Below are 17225 nucleotides of genomic sequence, written 5' to 3'. Positions count from 1 at the left end.
TTCCCATAGCCAGGCTCTCCACAGCAACTCTCCACTATGCTGCTTCTATAGAGTGAAATACTCTTTGCACACAAATTCTTAAGTTTAATTCTTAGTTCTGTACCAATTAATGTTAATGAGTTATTTCAATAAGCCATTTTTTTTTTAAATATTTTTTTATCCCGCAATTTTTTGTAACCCATTTTTTTTCACCCGTGCCAATTTCCTAAGTGATCCTGGGCGCTAAACCAGTCCTCCACAGCCTGGGGAGGCCAGGGCCGAGCTCATGCTTCCTTCAGTGCATGAGAGCCAACTGACCTTCTTGTCACCTGACAGGGGGGAGTTTCCCTGGTAGGACGTAGCGCGTGGAAGGAACACGCCATTCCAACCAGTTCCCTTCCCCTCCATCAGGCGCCCCGGCTGTCATGGGGGAGGCGGTACAGTGACCAGGATTACTACATGTTTTTGTGAGGGTATTAACTACCCTGAGAGACACGGGGAGAACATGCCACACAGAGTAGGCCCTTTCGCCAACCCCACCTAGGGTATGGGCGCTGATGACGCGGAGGAGAAGACACGCCCCCAGCGCCCACAGCGCCCCCGGCGGGAATCGAACCCAGGACCATCTTGCTGTGAGGCGACAGCGCTACCGACTGCGCCACCGTGCCCTCAATAAGCCATTTTAAGCCATTTTAAGCCAGTGGGACGTCACTTAGATTATGTTCAGCTTTGGTCATTGAAAACCCCCAGAAGATTCATTTACATATAATATATTGACATTAATTTCCAAAATCTTTTGTATATCAGGACAGGGTTATGCTCAAAGTACTGCAAGGCAATCCATAGTCCCTCAGCAGATGAGTCAGTGATTGTGTTTGGCTTTTTACGGCGTGGCTCTGCAAGAGGCGAACCGTCTATGAGAGGGTCTCTGTGTGTGTGTGTGTGTGTGTGTCCAGAGCTAATCTCATAAACCGCTGGACCGATCAGTGCCAAACTTTGTTTGCACGCTGCCAGTAGGCATGTTTATTTAACTTACATTTTATAATGTAGGTCAATGGGGCTCTGATCGGGCTGAAATCTTGCACAATTTGGAATGCATCACAGACAACTGACATCATACATACACAACTGACGTCTCAGGATGGCCACATTGATATCCACATTAGTCACGCTGTCCCCATGATTACATTTTTTAGGGTCTGAGTGACCTACTTTTGGTAAGGGGCATAATGCCTTCCTTACCTCTCTCTAATCATATAGCAAGTTTGGTCATCTTAAGTCTCATAAGGGATATACACCAGACAAGATCTCAGACAGAAAGATGGATGGAGTGCAAACCTAAAAACCTGCTTCCCAGAGGACTGATGGGGGGCTAATAAAGGCATGCGATCACAAACTGGCAGTGTTGGCAATGCAAATAAAACTAACGCTGGCTACAAATGCAACTAGTCCAGTGCCCATTGTCAAGAGGCCAGTCTATGAGGTCAGGTCAGTCAGTACACATTGTCAGAGTACTTGGAGGCCAGTCTATGACATCAGTCATCTATAACATCAGTACTATGACGTCAGTACCCAATGTCAGAAAGTGGGGGGCCAAGTGGCCAAATCTGGTACAACATGTTTGGGCCGATTTGGGCCCAAAACATGGAACGAGTGAAATGGTGGTCGTTTGTGACGTAGACACATAAAAAGGACACTACTGCGCATGCCAATGGTCCCATGATGTGTCCAAATGGAGTGCTCTCTCACCTGGTGGTGGAGCTGGGGGTGGAGAAAAGGTCAATGGCCGGAGCAGAGGTGATGTTCCCCCCTACCGAGGATACAGGTGAGGTATCTGTGGTTGCAGTGCCAGGGGTTTTCTGGAGCTCCTTGAGACGCTGGTCCTAGGGTGGAAGGGGAGACCCGTGGCAAAGGGAGTGAGTTAACCCATGTATGCATGCATGTGCTCGCATGTATAAAAGATCCTAAAGCAGAGGTTCTCAAACTTTTACATTTCAAGGACCCCAGGATTACTATGCATTAGGCCAAACAATAACTGAGTTACCAATCAGCATATTATAGCACAATTACAGAGAAAGTTGTTTTGATCATACAAAAGGCAGTCCTCTTCTAAAGGAGAGCAGACCATATTCACAGCAGATGAAGGCTTAGTTATATGCAGCGGAAGGTAACATTAATTTGGACGTTTCATTTAGGTTTGAGCCGTGTTCCAGCATGGACAGCTCCTGGTACAGTTAACGTCACGCTGACACACACAGAAACATCAGAATGAAACGGACCATTTAATGTCACCACCCTCAGCTGTGTTTAACCTTCTATGACATGACAACATGTAGGTGGCATGTAGGATGTTATTACACACTTCTGAAACATTTAAAGAGTACAGAGCAACAAAGGCTAAACAACAAAAAAACAGGAAACACAAGGGACAGGACTGTGGCCACAACTTCCTCAACAGACTTCAACACTGACTAATCCCCCCTCCCTCCCGCATGCTTCTGCAAACAGCAGCACAGAAATGTCATTCAAGGTAAGTGGTGCTACATGTGCTGCTGGACGCAGTCTGGCCAGTCTGAGGTGCACTCAGTCGAAAGGAATGTACACTGTAAAATCCAGAGTGTGTCTGAGGGTTGCGGGTCAACTTTTTTTACACTCTCAAAGTGAATTTAACACTCCGGAATTTGCAGTGTGGGCAATTGAAGGGAAAACGTACTTTCAGTGATTTTAGGCGAAGCTGCTCCTCATCTAAGGCGGCCTGTTTTTCCCTCTCGTCCACTTTGGTGAAAGATATGCCGGTGTTGGCCAGAGAGGAGACGGCATTGGAGAGAGTGCTAGCCCTGAATCAACACAGACAGGGAAAGCAGAAAGAAAACGTCAACATAAATGAGGTCATTAAGGGCTATAGAGAAAACACATTTTATATGCTAGCGAGACCAGTAATAGCACAGCAGAGCTATAAACAGTCCACAGTTACACCTGGACTTTGCTACTATACCCAGGTGAGGCAACTTACGAACCTAACATGGCTGCCTTTCTCTGCCTGAAGTGGTTTTTGATTGATTGATTGGTTGGTTGGTTTGTTAACAGTACAGGTAGTACAGTCAAAGTTTATGCTAAAAGCCCCAGTGGCTTGTTTCCATTGTGGTCCATTAGTCTACACTACAGTACATAAAAAGGTTTAATGTGGAGTGCAGAACCTGTTTAAAACTAGGTGAGCTTGACCTACAATCATCTAGAGTAAGCATCTTCTTACGCTGCAACACGGTAAATAATAATAGCACCGCCGTCGACAAAAATCGACATTTACGAAATTGATATCCTCTGGAAAAAAGAACACATGGTGAAAGGCAAAAGCTGCAAAGTTGTGTGCGTGTGCAGATTGTTTATAGAAGCATCTTCCCTTGCACAAACAACCAAGGCTCACAATGTCATTAGACATTGTGGTGTCTATGCAAACATGTGCTTCTGTTCCTGGAATTGGGAGTCCAGGCAGGTGAAGTGAGGGGAGGAAGTCCTACCTGCTTGCTGCTGTGGAGTCTTTGACTTTCTTTCCCTCTAAAGAGGCCAAGTGTTGCTCCAGGGCATCCAGCAGGCTACTGGGAGCCTAGAGGGACAGTATCCATGCACATTATTGTTAGTTTCAAAGGCTGAGTAAAAACATATAGGCTACAACACCATGACTTCGATGTTAACCACTTAAACCCTATGCTTAGTTGTACGGCATATTGCAAAAATAGCATGTTGTCAAGTTGCGACGCATTGTGGGCTTGCAGAACTGTTATTTTCACCAAATATTCATCCATTTTCCCTGACGTTAATTTTTGCCAAAAGTTCATTCCTTTTGCTGAATTCATCCATTTTCGCCTAATGTTTATTGATTTATTGTTCATCCTTGTTTCCCTAATTTTAATCAAATCTTCCCTAATGTTCATCCATTTTTGCCTAATGATCATTCATTTTTCGTAACTGTTCATTCATTTCTCCCAAATTGATCATCCAAATGCCAAATGTATCAATTTTTGACTAATATTCGCCTATTATGACATAGCTAGAATAGGGATGCTAGGGTTCATGTGGTTAATAAACAACAACAAACACGGCAAGCATGCCAAGTTTACTTTTCAAAGGGTCCACAAACGAAGACGAGACAAGCACCTTTTAAGAACAGAGGACAGAGACAGAGAGATAAAAGGTTCAGATACTTACACAAACCGTGAACTGACAACGGAGAGATAAAGGAAGGGAAGAAATACAGAAAATAAAGGTGGCAACTGTCAAGATGTCGTTAGGAAACATTATGGGAGAAAACTAGCTGATGCTGTTGTGTCTGTAGCTAGCAACTAATGAGTCTAGTTAAAGCTTTGAAAGCACGAGCAATCCAGCGTCTAAAGAAAATAGATCTTGACATAATACACCATTACAAAAACCTCACTAAAGCCTTATTTATTAGGCTTTTTGTCGTTTAAGATAACGAGCGGCACCTACTGTATGTACCAACTATAAGACGGTACCAAATCTACTGGCTCTGTGTCTCAGAGCTGGGCTATCGATGACTTGAAAATGTACATGCTGCACAATGTACAAGGCAATGGGGAATCGGAGAATAAGTTGCATATAATGGATGACATGAAACCCACTGTTTGAAGGACAATTGACCATTTTTAATGTCATTGTCCTGTAATGTCTTGTTGAACGACATGTTTTTATGTTATGTGTAGACCCCAGGAAGATCTGTTGTTATGCATCAGCTAATGGGGATCCCAATAAACTCAATCAGTGAGCATTTCAAACTAAAATGGACAAAAGTACAATCTACCTGGAATGTTGGCACACTAAAACAGGTTGTTTGAAAGTTTGAAATCTAGTTTGAAATCCCTGGCCTGCAGGTAAATTTTTTGCGCTCTGCAGTCCAACTCAGAGGCACAAGAGGCAGAATAGGTATGGTCCTACTGTAAACGCATACAATATGGTACCATCCTATAGTCAACATAAATAGACAAAATGATACCACTGAGCTGGAGTTGGTAAAAATGGTACTGTCCTATAGGGAGCACTATTGCGATACACAGCATGGAGACAGTAGAAAAACGGTGTTCCTTTAGTTCTTAACATTATCCGATTATGGTTACTACCAAGGTTAGACAAGGGCACCTCACCCACTGTAGCCAACGTGAACCTACCATTAAGGACGATATACAAAGTTTAGATTTTTCAATATACAATCTGTGTGCAGTAATTCTATACTTTGTTATCCCCTTAAGTAGTAGGCATGGTACTTATTATGACCCACATTGAAGCTCTTAATTCACACCTTTATTTGCTGTATGACGTGCAAGGTCAGGGGTGAGTACAAGTGTGAAGCTCTTCGTAGGTGCATTGGTGGGCACGTGCAAAGCTTCAGAGCTGGGCAGAAAGCTTGCTATTTGCAACCAGTCAGGTCAGAGTCTCAGGGCCAGGAGTACAGACCTCTTTTTTATTTTATGGAGGTAGCACAACAAGATAAAAACACAGTATAACCCACAACATTCATCAAAAGCTCACAATTATGTATCTAGGTGCTTGCATTGTCACAACACACAGAAAACTAAAACAAATGTACCTTAAAGGAACAATTGTGTTAAGAGACAATTACTTATCACTAGCTTAAAAATGACTGTACATGTAAATATGGAAACAATATTTCTCCTTCCCATAAAGTCAGGGATAGTTGCATTTGCACTTACAATAATTAATACAGGGGCAAAATCTGTGCGACACTGCCCACAATATTTAGTTATTTTGTTTCAGCTTGGTTGAAAATGTATATTTACATTTGAATGTCTGTTTGTACAGCACAAGAAAGACTGATGATGTGTACTGATAATTGTCATTTATACCTTCATTATCCAATTAAGATGCTGACACTGGAGCCATATTTGTGAGCTCCCAAATATATGAGTCTGTATGGGTTATATTGTGCTTTCCAATGTTGTGAATGCCCTGCAAAGTAAGTTCAAAACATTGGCTATTTCTTTTCTTTTTTTTTTACCATTTAAGCTCTATAAAATTCATCATACGATAAATAGTGAAAATAGCCGAACTACAAACTCACAATGCGCTGCACTGCTACGAGTGGTGAGCTTGTAAAGCTGCTACTTTGAGGTGTCTTAATTCTTATGAAATATTTTTTTATGTTTTGCTTTTAATGACCAGGGGTGACAGCGTTAATGTTGTTAAGGGAAGCAAGCCAGCAAATAGTGAGGGGGCACAAAGTTATGGTCACACTTGAGAGGCACTGCATGGCTGTCGTTGAACGAACCTGCTGCACTTGTAAAGCAAAGAAGCATTCTCTTACCTGAGAAAGATCCGGGATGTCTCCTCGATCAATTCCAACTTGCTGCACAAAGAGATCAAGAAGCAAAGTAAATATCACAATGAATGAAGAGTTTATTTGTCACTCACTCATACATACAGGTACAAGCTGCGAAATGTTAGTGTGCCATGTTCTACAACAGCGGTTCTCAAACTATGGGTCTCGGGAAGGTGCTGTTGGGGTCGCGCAGTGGCAACCAAACAAATATGACTTTTTTTTTTATTAAGAAAAAAGAAAAAAAAGGGGAAAAAAAGGGGGGGGGAAAGTGAGGTCATCGCCACCAAACAAACTATTGGCTTGACTCCTCACACACACACACACACACACACACACACACAAATACAAACAGGTTTAGCCCTGTTCATAAACAATTTACTTGTTTATTTACTATGTTCAATATGAGCGGGTGGCTTAAAAGAGACATTTCTGCTGTTTTTGTTTGTCCGAGAGCGAGAGGGTACAGGACCACGGGTCCATTTGGTACAATCTGTACCCTCGCAGAGTTAAATTTAGATCCCTCATCCCTCATGATATGGGGTTGTGGCATAAAAAAGTTTGAGAACCCCTGTTCTACAGGACTGTGCTAACAGCAGCAATACATTATACACAAGATAATCACAGAGCTAATACTGCATAAAAACAAGAAAAATCAAATAAAAGGTTAAAAAGTACAGACAGGACACGCATGCTAACCTTCTGTAAAACCTTAGCATCAATGGGGGAAGTGCAAAAGAAAAGAAGAAACAACAAAAAGAAGAGGGGGGTAATTCAGTATCAGATTTGTAGAATTTATATACATCTACTGTATACATCAGTACACTTATTTGTAGAATGTATACACATCAGTACACTTATTTATAGAAGGTGTATACATCTATACTTAGGTATGTTTATCTCTGTACGTTAGTGCAAGTCACATTGCCTTTCAAAAATCTCCCAAAGTATGATCTTTACTTGCCTCTGCAACTTTGAGGAACTCTGAGATTCTTGTCATCCGTGTGAGAAATTTCTTGTAGATGTCGAGGCCTTCTTTGCACTGGACTTTTTTCATGTCAAAGTACTTCTCTGTTGCATAAGAGAAAGGAGAGGTAAGCATGAGACAACTAATCTAACTGTTTTTCACGTGGATAGTACTCTGAAGCAGTAGTTCTCAAAGTGGGGTCTGAGGACCCCCAGGGGTCCTTGGGATCCCCAGAAAAAAAACAATTATACAGCATCACAATATTTTAACCACTTAATGTTATTCAAAAATAGCCAATGCAGTGCGGCACAAAGTGACACCCTGCAAGCTTGTACATCCGCTATTTTTGAACAATTTGTAAAAATCTTTTTTACACAAATCTTCTCTGCCTTGGAACCCCGTCCAAGGCAAAACATATTTTCAGATGAGGGTCGCTGGCACAAAATATTTTCAGATGGGGGGTCCCTGGCCAAATACAATATACGATCATTTAATACGGTTAAATTAAGAATTTTATGACCCTGGATTTCTTCAAAATTCTCAATACAAAATATACACATACAAAATTAAACATAACGTGAACAAGCGGAACTTAGCCCCTGTGGAGAGAGTGGTCTCTCTTACCAAGCAGGTTGATAATTCCTTCGTTGTAGGCTGCAAACAGTCGGATGGCATCTTTAAACAGAAGCATGAAGGCCGCATTGATCACACCATTTGTCAGTTCATTAGCATTGACCTACAAAGAACATAGACAGGGTTAGAGTTCCATTTTGAGTAATGCTAATCGTCACTGTCGGGTGGAAACCTGATATGTCCATAAACATAACTTTTTTATTATCATTAAGGAAAAAAATAATATAAATGTAGATCGGCTATTTTCACTACTTTTGTGCGACACTCGTTTGATGAAGTTGGGCATTCCTTTACGAAAATATATTAAAATATGGAGATATGAGGTTTCTGCCCCACAGCAAAGATATATGGTATATAATCTCGTTCAGTTTTAGTATTTAAGTAGCAACACTACCAGACATTTATTTACAGCAATTGGTCACACCAAAATAATAATTAAAGTTACGTTAAAGTGTACATTTTTTATCACAATGTCTTTAATCACCAAATTATGGGGAGGAGTATGGATAAGTAGCCTGGAATCCAGACTGATGTTCGTTACGTTCGTCTTTTTCTCACTTCGCTACTCAGTCTGGCCAGGGTCTATTTGACTCGTATTTCAATTACGTAGGCAAGTCAGGAAGTGACTCGAGTTTTACACTGGATTAGGCTAATGGATAAGAGTACTGATAAGTATCTGGGAACTCATGAACTCACATTGAAGTCAAGTAGCACGTCCATCTGATTCTGAATGATGGGAATGGTCTTAAGGAGTTTCTCTGTGTTCATGGTTCTCATTACTCCATCAGACCTGTGGAAAGACAAAGATAGAAATCTTCACATCCTTCATAGTCAGGTGCTTGTTTTTTTCAGCTACTTGAAACCCTAGCGTCCCTATTCTGGGCATGTTATGATAGGCAAAGATTCTGCAAAAATTGCAGATCTACAAGCTCACATTGCATCCCAAGGTGACACATTGTAAGCTTGTAGATTAGCTATTTTTGGTTAAGTACATTTGGTGAAGAAATGTGGTGACCAACGATAGATCCCTGAGGTACTCCAGTCAACAAAGTATATAGGGTTTAAGTGGTTAAAACCAGGTTTTACCTGTTGTCTTCAAAGATACAGAATGGAAAGCAGGTTCAAAGTAAAAGTTTGCCTCTCTACAAAAAAATGTAAAGCACTAACAAAATAACTAACAAAAAACTAACAACTTGGTAAATGGGATACCATTTCTAGGATTAGAAAATAGCCTACATGCCTCTGCAAGTGATGCATGTAACAAATAGTGTAAAATGTTTGTCCCCTCACCCTCTTTTTACTTTAGTGAAGTCAAAGGCAACCTGTCTATAGGACACAGCTTTTTCATTTAGATAGCGGCTATACCTCCTGATGAACGTCGACATGTCATAGCCTAGATCAGAAAGAGAGAAGCAAAGTGTTTTTTTAAATGTCACCACACAGGACAAACTGGCTGCAGAGAAGAGAAGACAAAAAGCTAACCGTCTACCTTGGAGGCCACTTTTGTCCAAAAAATTGCTGAGGTTGAATAGTGTGTTCCTTGAAGCCAGATACTGTATGAATCTCTGCAAGACAATGTGTGAAACAAAGTGCATTCTTACAACAGGACACGTGACAATGAAAACAATCTCCAACTTGTTCATTCATTAAATGACTACATTTGGCAAGCAAACTGCTTGATCAACTAATGGTGCAAAAAGAAGCCTGTAAGCATTATCAACTCTATTCGTTCAATATTAAATGTGCTACAGTGGTGTTTAGATTATGCTAATTTTAATATATATCGTCTCTGTCAGGTGGAAACCTCATATGTCCAAAACTGTTACTTTTCAGGATTCAAATAAAAAAGAAATGGCAAAAGTAGCAGATCTACAAGCTCAAAGCACGTCGCTTCCTTTTGTGTGAGGCTTTAGTATGATCAAATAGGTCATTCATTCTACGAAAAAACAAAAAAGTTAGAATATGGAGATAAGAGGTTTCTACCCGACAGCAACGATATAAAGCATCCGCCAAACATCCAGTGTGCTCAAATGGTAGCATGCAGCAATGTCCACAAATGCATAAAATACTTGTGTATTCCTTTTATAATGTATGCATTTTCAGAATGGCGACGTCCTTACTTCATTGCCGTAGACCATTAGGTTGTGTGTGGCGGTTAGTGATTTGAAGACCACCACCCAGCTGGTGTTGGCGGTCCTCTCAAACAGTGTGTCGGCCAGCTGAGGAATGTTCACATTCATCTCGTTGGTGCACTGAATCAGGTCTGGAGAAGAGCGAGAGAGAGAGATTAATTGATTTTTATTTGGTGAGATCACGTAAAAAGAGCACAATAGCACTTTCCCCGACATACAGTCATAGCATCACAGAGGATGAAAACACAATAAAGCCTGAGGTCTTATTTCCATTGTGGTCCTCTTCACAAAACAACGCTAACCAACATAACAAGAGTCCAAGAAATGTGCAGTCAATGCATTTAATCTATTTTTTTCTCCTATAAATGTGCAGTCAATGCATTTATCCTATTCTACATAAAGTGCTATGTACCTACACTACATAATAAAGTTCACAGTTTATCATTTAAAGTGTGTGGACCAAACAGTCTATTAAAGTGCATATTTTAGCACTTAGAAACCATTTGGGTAACTAGCAGCAGCAGGGAAAAGGGATTGTGAGAGAGAGAGAGAAGGGAGGAAAACAAGATAATACTGCATCATGTGGGGTTCACAGTTCACATTTACTCATTTGGTTTAGATTCAAATTTGGAAACCTCCCACTCTTATATGCCCCTTTATTGCGCCATGTAAAAACACAGGACACTGCCTGCCCAGTGCTCACAGATCAATAAAATGATGCAGGAATGTCTACATATTACTGCTGGTGAGGCAGAGCTCAGGTGAACAGAGGCTATATGTGCACACTTCCTGAAAGCCGAGATGCGGGAAGGGCATTGCTGAGCAACCTCCTGGTAGGGCTGGGCAATTACAAAAAATATTCAAACCGATATATAGAACCAATAACCATCTTAATCTTGCTCATGTAGGTTTTATAATAGTTTTTTGTTCGAAGCGACATACATCTTTTTAAAATAAGATGTAATAGGGCTAAGTGGTCTGATTAACCACTTTTAAGCCCTGTATCATTCTTTGTTGTACAATGGTGACATCATGCACAAATAGCGAGATCTACAAGCTCACAACATGTCGCGATGAGCATGTAGATCTGCTATTTTCACTATATAAAAAAGATCATTTGTTATTGTGATACTGATTGGAATTATCACCCAGCTCTAACTCCTAGCACAAGTAAGACGCGCGAACGCTGGAAGCAAACGCAGCTCGAAAATAACAATAAGAAGAATAGAAAGGAATGAGCAATTACTTGCCATCCGGCCTGAAATATGCACAAATGACATGGAATTCTTAGATATCCCAATAGATGAACTCGTGTAGATGCTTGTAGATGTGTTATTTTTGACTGTCGCTGCTATATTTTTCTCACAGGAGTGTAATTAGTCACCCAGGGGCACAGGCGAATTTCAGCCACACTGTAGTGCATGCAGGCAATGAGAGCGTGACTCACATGGGGGCAGCCAATGAGAGCGTGAGTGACATGGGGGCACGGCTGCACACATACTGCACACAGACAGACAGACAGACAGACACACAAGCCGAGCCGAGTGTCATAGTATGCTCCGAAGCCGCGCCTCCTTCCGCGTTCGCAATTAGAGCAGGGTTCCCCAATTACTGTTCCCCAAGGGCCAAATTATGTCTCGATGTACCAAGCCGAGGGCCATTGTGCCGAAATCGTGCACACGCACAAAGCGCGCGTGCGCAAAATTTTTCTTTTTTTATTCGTTTTTTTTCTCTAATCGAGCTAATTTGACACTGTGTTATTTTAGGCCTGGGATTCTTAAATCCTGTGTTGAGGGTCACACAAGGAAAAAATGCACTCTGGAAACAAAATAAGTCTGCTTGAAAAGTAATACAGATTAACAGCAGCCAGTTACACATACTGAAAATCTAAATAAGTCCAGAATCAACAATTGACTTACAGATGTGTTTGTTAGTCTGCTTGAACAGTAATACAGATATTATTATTTTTTATGACTTATTTAGGAGTCGTCGCGGGGCGCACAGTTGGCTCTCGCGGGCCGCCTATTGGGGAACCCTGCATTAGAGGCTCTCCTCACCATTATATCTGCTCACAACGCATTGGGATGCGTTGTGAGCTTGTAGATCTGCTATTTTCGGTGTGTGACTAAGTATAAATCAGGCATTAAACTACCATACACTGACCCGAACAGTAAGTGCTCTTTTATACTGCTGGCCAGAATGTCCTGAATGAATACGGTTTGTAGGAAAAAAGGCAGGTGCCTTTAATGATTTACCATAGCCCAACATAATGTTACTGCATATTATACCATTTTGGACTTTTATAACAGCATCGCCTTGCACAAGCGGAAAATCATGCATTTGGTGTGTGTGTGTCTGAGTGCGTAATGTTTTCTCAACAAAAGAAACTGCAACATTAGTTTATTAGAACAATTTATATTCCTGAATAATGAGCAATAACCTTATTTTGAATAACTTTTCCTTTCATTTGTTACAATACTTCTCATGTAAGTGAGTGAGCAGCTGCTGATTTCAAATCATTTTAGTGCAATTTGAGATGCATGATACACCTACGCCCATACGCCCTTCAGATGGCTTTTAAGAGCAGTTTTGGAGGGAGAATCCCCACTCTGCTGGAATAAGTGACACAGGGCAGCTTTCCCACCTTCGCTCAGTCGGGAACATGTTATATGTTTATCCCATGTGTCAAGAAATAATGTTGAATTACTATGTTGCAAAGTAAAAATGTTTAATTTTTGAACGGCCTGAATGTCCGGAAGGAATTACATTTTGTGGGCTTTGTTATACTATAAGTCAACTGGCGGCCAACTGGATCCCTGGCACAGACGTAGGAAGGCAAGCATGTGTGCCTCTGTCTGGGTTATTGACTGTGGATGTGGTCTTCTGGCCATGGCAGTGATGGCACTGTGCCACTGCCATCTGGCCTGCAGTGAATCTGCGCGCGCCCTGTGGCGTTTCCCCTAATCAGAGACATGAGACTGACCTACTGACGGCACATCTCATCAAGCTATCCATACATCCTCACATACAGAGTTACGGACCCTTTCTCTGTGCTGTGCAGTGACATGTTCTGTTCATGTATCTGTCAAAGGGTTAAAATGGGCCGTGGAGTCATGGACCATTTTAAATACAACACAGGATTTTACTGTGCATGCGCCCTTTCTGAATAGCACCACTGTTGGCAAAGCCTAACCTCTTAAGCCCTATATGCTTTGTTGTACAACGAATAGCTTAAAACCTCGTCTTTAATGACGTGCCAAAAATAGGAAGACCAGATTGAAGGTGATTAATTCATCTAACAGTTGATGTTTTCAGAAGGGAAAACAAGGGGGATCATCTCAGATGGAGCAAACAATGGCACCGAATTAGGCTGACAGACAGTACTGCAAAGAGACAAGGTGGAAGAAAGCCTAATAACTGATCCTTATATGGTTTTGATGCGCGTTGGGAACGATGCCCATTGTGAATGTTACTGAAATGACCAGAAAACTAAAATGTCCAGATTACTTATCTTTATTACTCAGTACTCAACAATTCAGATTTTGAGCCAAATAACTTTTCTGCCCTCTTCCATGCAATCATGGGACAGGCTAACTCTTGAGGCTGATCCCAGTTATTCAATTTTCATTGCCATCAGATGCCAAAAGAAGCTTGGCAGACAACAACACTAAATATTTAAGTGCATTTTATATCGTTGAGGGAGATGAATGATCCTCAGCAGGTGAAACTGCTTCATCGTCCTTTGCCTCAGTTGCCGTTCAACGGCCCATTGTTTATGCTTTATTTAGATCTGTGGTCCTCAAACTTTTTCATGTCGAGGACCCCCAAATTGATATTTATTAGGCTGCGGACACCCATCTGAAAACGTTTTGTGCCAGGGACCCCCATAAGAGAAGATTTGTGTTTTTTTTTTAAAGTCACAATAATCAAAACTTCCAAACACTTTTCAGAAATTTTCAAAAATAGCAGATGTGCAAGCTTACAGTGCGGCACGAAGTGAGGCGCTGTGAGCTTGTATATTTGTTTTTTTTAATAGACAACGTATAAAATATGGATTAAGTGTTTTAAATTATTGTGATTCTGTATATAAACTAATTTTGCTGGGGACCTGCTGGAAGCCGGTGATTATTAGAATATGAACCAATTAGGAACCAATTTTATGATTCAAGTAAATAAAATTTCTAAAACTTTCATGAATAGTTTCTATCCAACACAATGAAATATGATTGAAAAAAACATGATTATTGACAATTACACTCAAGTTTGGCCCCAGTATTCGAAAAAGTTTAAGTACATACATAATCATAACCCTTTTGTGGGTTTTGCCATTTTTGCACTTGTTGCACTTCATAACCATTTTGTGGGTTTTGCCGTTTTTGCACTTGCACTACAACAGCTTGTTGCAACCTGTTTACATGGGTGGTCTATGAAACCTCCTCAGTGTTTGCTGAAAGACACACAATAGGCTTTTTAGCTTGTTACATATACAATAGCCCACCCATGTGATAACAAAGGCCTTTTCAGGCCCAACTGAAATGGCTGTGGGCAGTACAATCCTCCAAACAACATTCTCCCATCAAACCAAACAATGTTCAGAACTAGTAGATTTGATTAAACATGGTACTGTACCGTGTCCAAACACTATGATTATTTTTGTCAAAGCTATGGCGTACAGATTTGCTGTGAAAAGGCAAATTACAACAATAAATGGTTGTAAAATAAAGGGTTCTTCCAGTTTTTTTGGCTTATCAAATTAACTCATTTTTCCTGAGGGATATTTACCCAAATCTATGTTAAAATCTTGGTCTTTGCTTTACTAGCCAAAACAATATGGGGATTAAATAATCAGGAAATTAGTTATTGCTTGAGATCAGGTTCTTGAATGCATCTACCAGCAACCAACTTAAACATTGAATAAGAGACCAGATAAAAGAAAAGAAAACTCCAAAGTGGATATCGTATTTCATGTGGCCAGCCTATGATATCAGTCATCTATGACAGATCTATGAAATATTAACTTACATTTTATATTATAGATGACCAGAGGAACACAATGGAAATAAGCCTTAGGGCTTTATTGTGTTTTATCCTCAGTGATATTTTGTCTGATGCATGTTGTGAAGTGCTCTTCTTTTTATCACCAAATACATTCATTCATTCATTCATGTATGCATAAAAATCTTAGATGCAGGCTATAGCTCTCTCCCTGATGGACAATAATAAATACTTATAGTAAATAAATTGATTTTAGTATGCATACAGGCATTTGCAAGTACAGTATACTGTGTTATTTTTACAGCGTGAACTCACTACATACTAAAACATAGAATTATATAGTATGGAATTGGGACCTAGCTTTAGAGTCTGAAACCACCGCTACCAGCCCTCAGAGGCCATGCTACTGCTTATACCCTACAGCAGTGATTCTACATTTTTTATTTCAAGAAACCCCAGTGTGATATACATTAGTCCTCAGAACCATTTATATTTCAGGGATGCCAATTTCCAGTGTAAAATGGTGTACATTTAACTCTCAGTTTGGTTCCAAACTATCAAACATTTGGCTGGGGTGGGGAAAACCAGTGCCCTACAGGGTGACATTAGAGGAAAGGCTATGGTCACCATCAGTATGTTTAATCCTCCAAAAGGCTAAGAGCATCGACTGTGCACAGCAAGTTTCATGGCAATCTGCCCATTAGATTCTGAGATAGCTTGTGCATTACTGGACATTTTGGCCTCAAGGTAGTGCTAGAGGAAAGGCCATAAGGTCACCAAGTTCAGTAGGGTTCATCCTCTGCATGGAATGTGTTGTGCACCTTCCTGCTCCCCAATCCAGCCGGAACTTTGAGAGATCTTGCTTGTGAGTGTTGGACCAGCCAACTAATCAACCAAGTGACATTGGCATCTTTAGAGACCCACAGCTAGCGGGGCTTAAAAGAAAATCTGTTTTGGGGACACGGCACTGACTTCCATATTCCCTTACTGTAATCATACCTAATCAAACAATAACTGATACATGCCCAACCCTAATCTTTACCCTGACATTATGAAACTGCTGTAAAATAAAAAAAATTGTAGGATTTGTGTGTCACGTAGGTGTAGGAGACCAGAAGCAAGTTAGATAGAACAAAGTAACTGACATCTACATCATGTCACGTCCAGAAATTCCAGCTGGCAGAGTCGTCACACTGGGATGCAAACTTGAGCCGGATGGAATGCATTGCAGTCGATGAGAGTCAGGTGGAACAGCTTATGAATAAACACTATTTCTGAACACATTTCTGTGTCGTCACTGCAGTTATATGCTACTGACTCACCTACCAGTGAGGAGCACCCACCGAGAGGACGTAGAGCCTTCGTCCTACTCCTCCCACCCAACACTCCCTGCTGACAGGTGCCACCCCAGCCCATAGGATTACATGCAGTGACAATTATCACCCTCTCCAGCCGGCTTCCCTCCCCCGAACACGGGCAAATTGTGTTCGTGTGTAGACGGTCGACAAAGCCGGATGCACCACGGTGGATGTATACTTTTATTGACGTATCTAAAGAGCAGTAAGTATGGGCTGTTATCACAAGACTGTCAATCATCGACAGCATGTCAACCAATTTTCGCGATACTGCCGAACCAGAAACGATAGCTCTCACGGTTAAGATGCCTCAATAAAATTACTTGGTGTGGATAACAAGTAAACACAAAACATGAGATATGTCTTCTTTCCTGAACCAAAATATTGTTTGCTCATATTGCTGGTGCAGCTGGCTCTCATTGACTTCAATGCATTCCATCAAACTTCCGGTTCCAGTTTGCCTCCCAGGTGCATCAAGGGCGCATGCCCGGCATTGAACGCTTCCATTCCATCTTCCTTGAACAGAAGCAGGAATACTCTTCCACTGGAGAAGTGAACGTAAGCGAAGCTCATGACCTATTCTATTGCCCCACAGTCACTGTAGTGATGTTGGATCCATTCTTCACAAGCCAAATATCTTTCGAACATTCTGACACTGCCTGAAGAAGGTCTATGAATGCAAGAATCAGCCATATATATGTATTAAAAAAATCACACCCTGTGTGAAGTGAGTGGTGCCTTTGATGAGCCCCATATTGACCCCCGTATTGATGTTGTCATCACTGTTTGTTTATTGGACAGACATACATACATACATA

General features: G+C 41.1%; 1 protein-coding gene across 15 annotated transcripts in view; it reads right to left on the bottom strand.

Moving 5' to 3' along the window:
• Positions 1–17225, bottom strand: part of picalma (phosphatidylinositol binding clathrin assembly protein a) — a 49397-nt gene that overhangs the window by 20671 nt on the left and 11501 nt on the right. For all 15 annotated transcript variants that reach the window (XM_084074840.1, XM_084074848.1, XM_084074847.1 and 12 more), the window contains exons 3-12: positions 10046–10188; positions 9415–9490; positions 9216–9318; positions 8622–8715; positions 7917–8028; positions 7286–7396; positions 6314–6351; positions 3498–3583; positions 2693–2816; positions 1729–1862 (exon numbers count right to left, since the gene is read on the bottom strand). In XM_084074840.1, coding sequence (XP_083930966.1) covers positions 1729–1862; positions 2693–2816; positions 3498–3583; positions 6314–6351; positions 7286–7396; positions 7917–8028; positions 8622–8715; positions 9216–9318; positions 9415–9490; positions 10046–10188 — 1021 coding nt within the window. The remainder of the gene's footprint in view (positions 1–1728; positions 1863–2692; positions 2817–3497; positions 3584–6313; positions 6352–7285; positions 7397–7916; positions 8029–8621; positions 8716–9215; positions 9319–9414; positions 9491–10045; positions 10189–17225) is intronic.

Source organism: Gymnoscopelus microlampas, assembly GCF_963454915.1.
Source record: "Gymnoscopelus microlampas genome assembly, chromosome: 12".
NCBI classification, from domain to species: domain Eukaryota; kingdom Metazoa; phylum Chordata; class Actinopteri; order Myctophiformes; family Myctophidae; genus Gymnoscopelus; species Gymnoscopelus microlampas.
The sequence above is the reverse complement of the archived record's forward strand: the minus strand, read 5'-3'. Positions and strand labels throughout refer to the sequence as shown.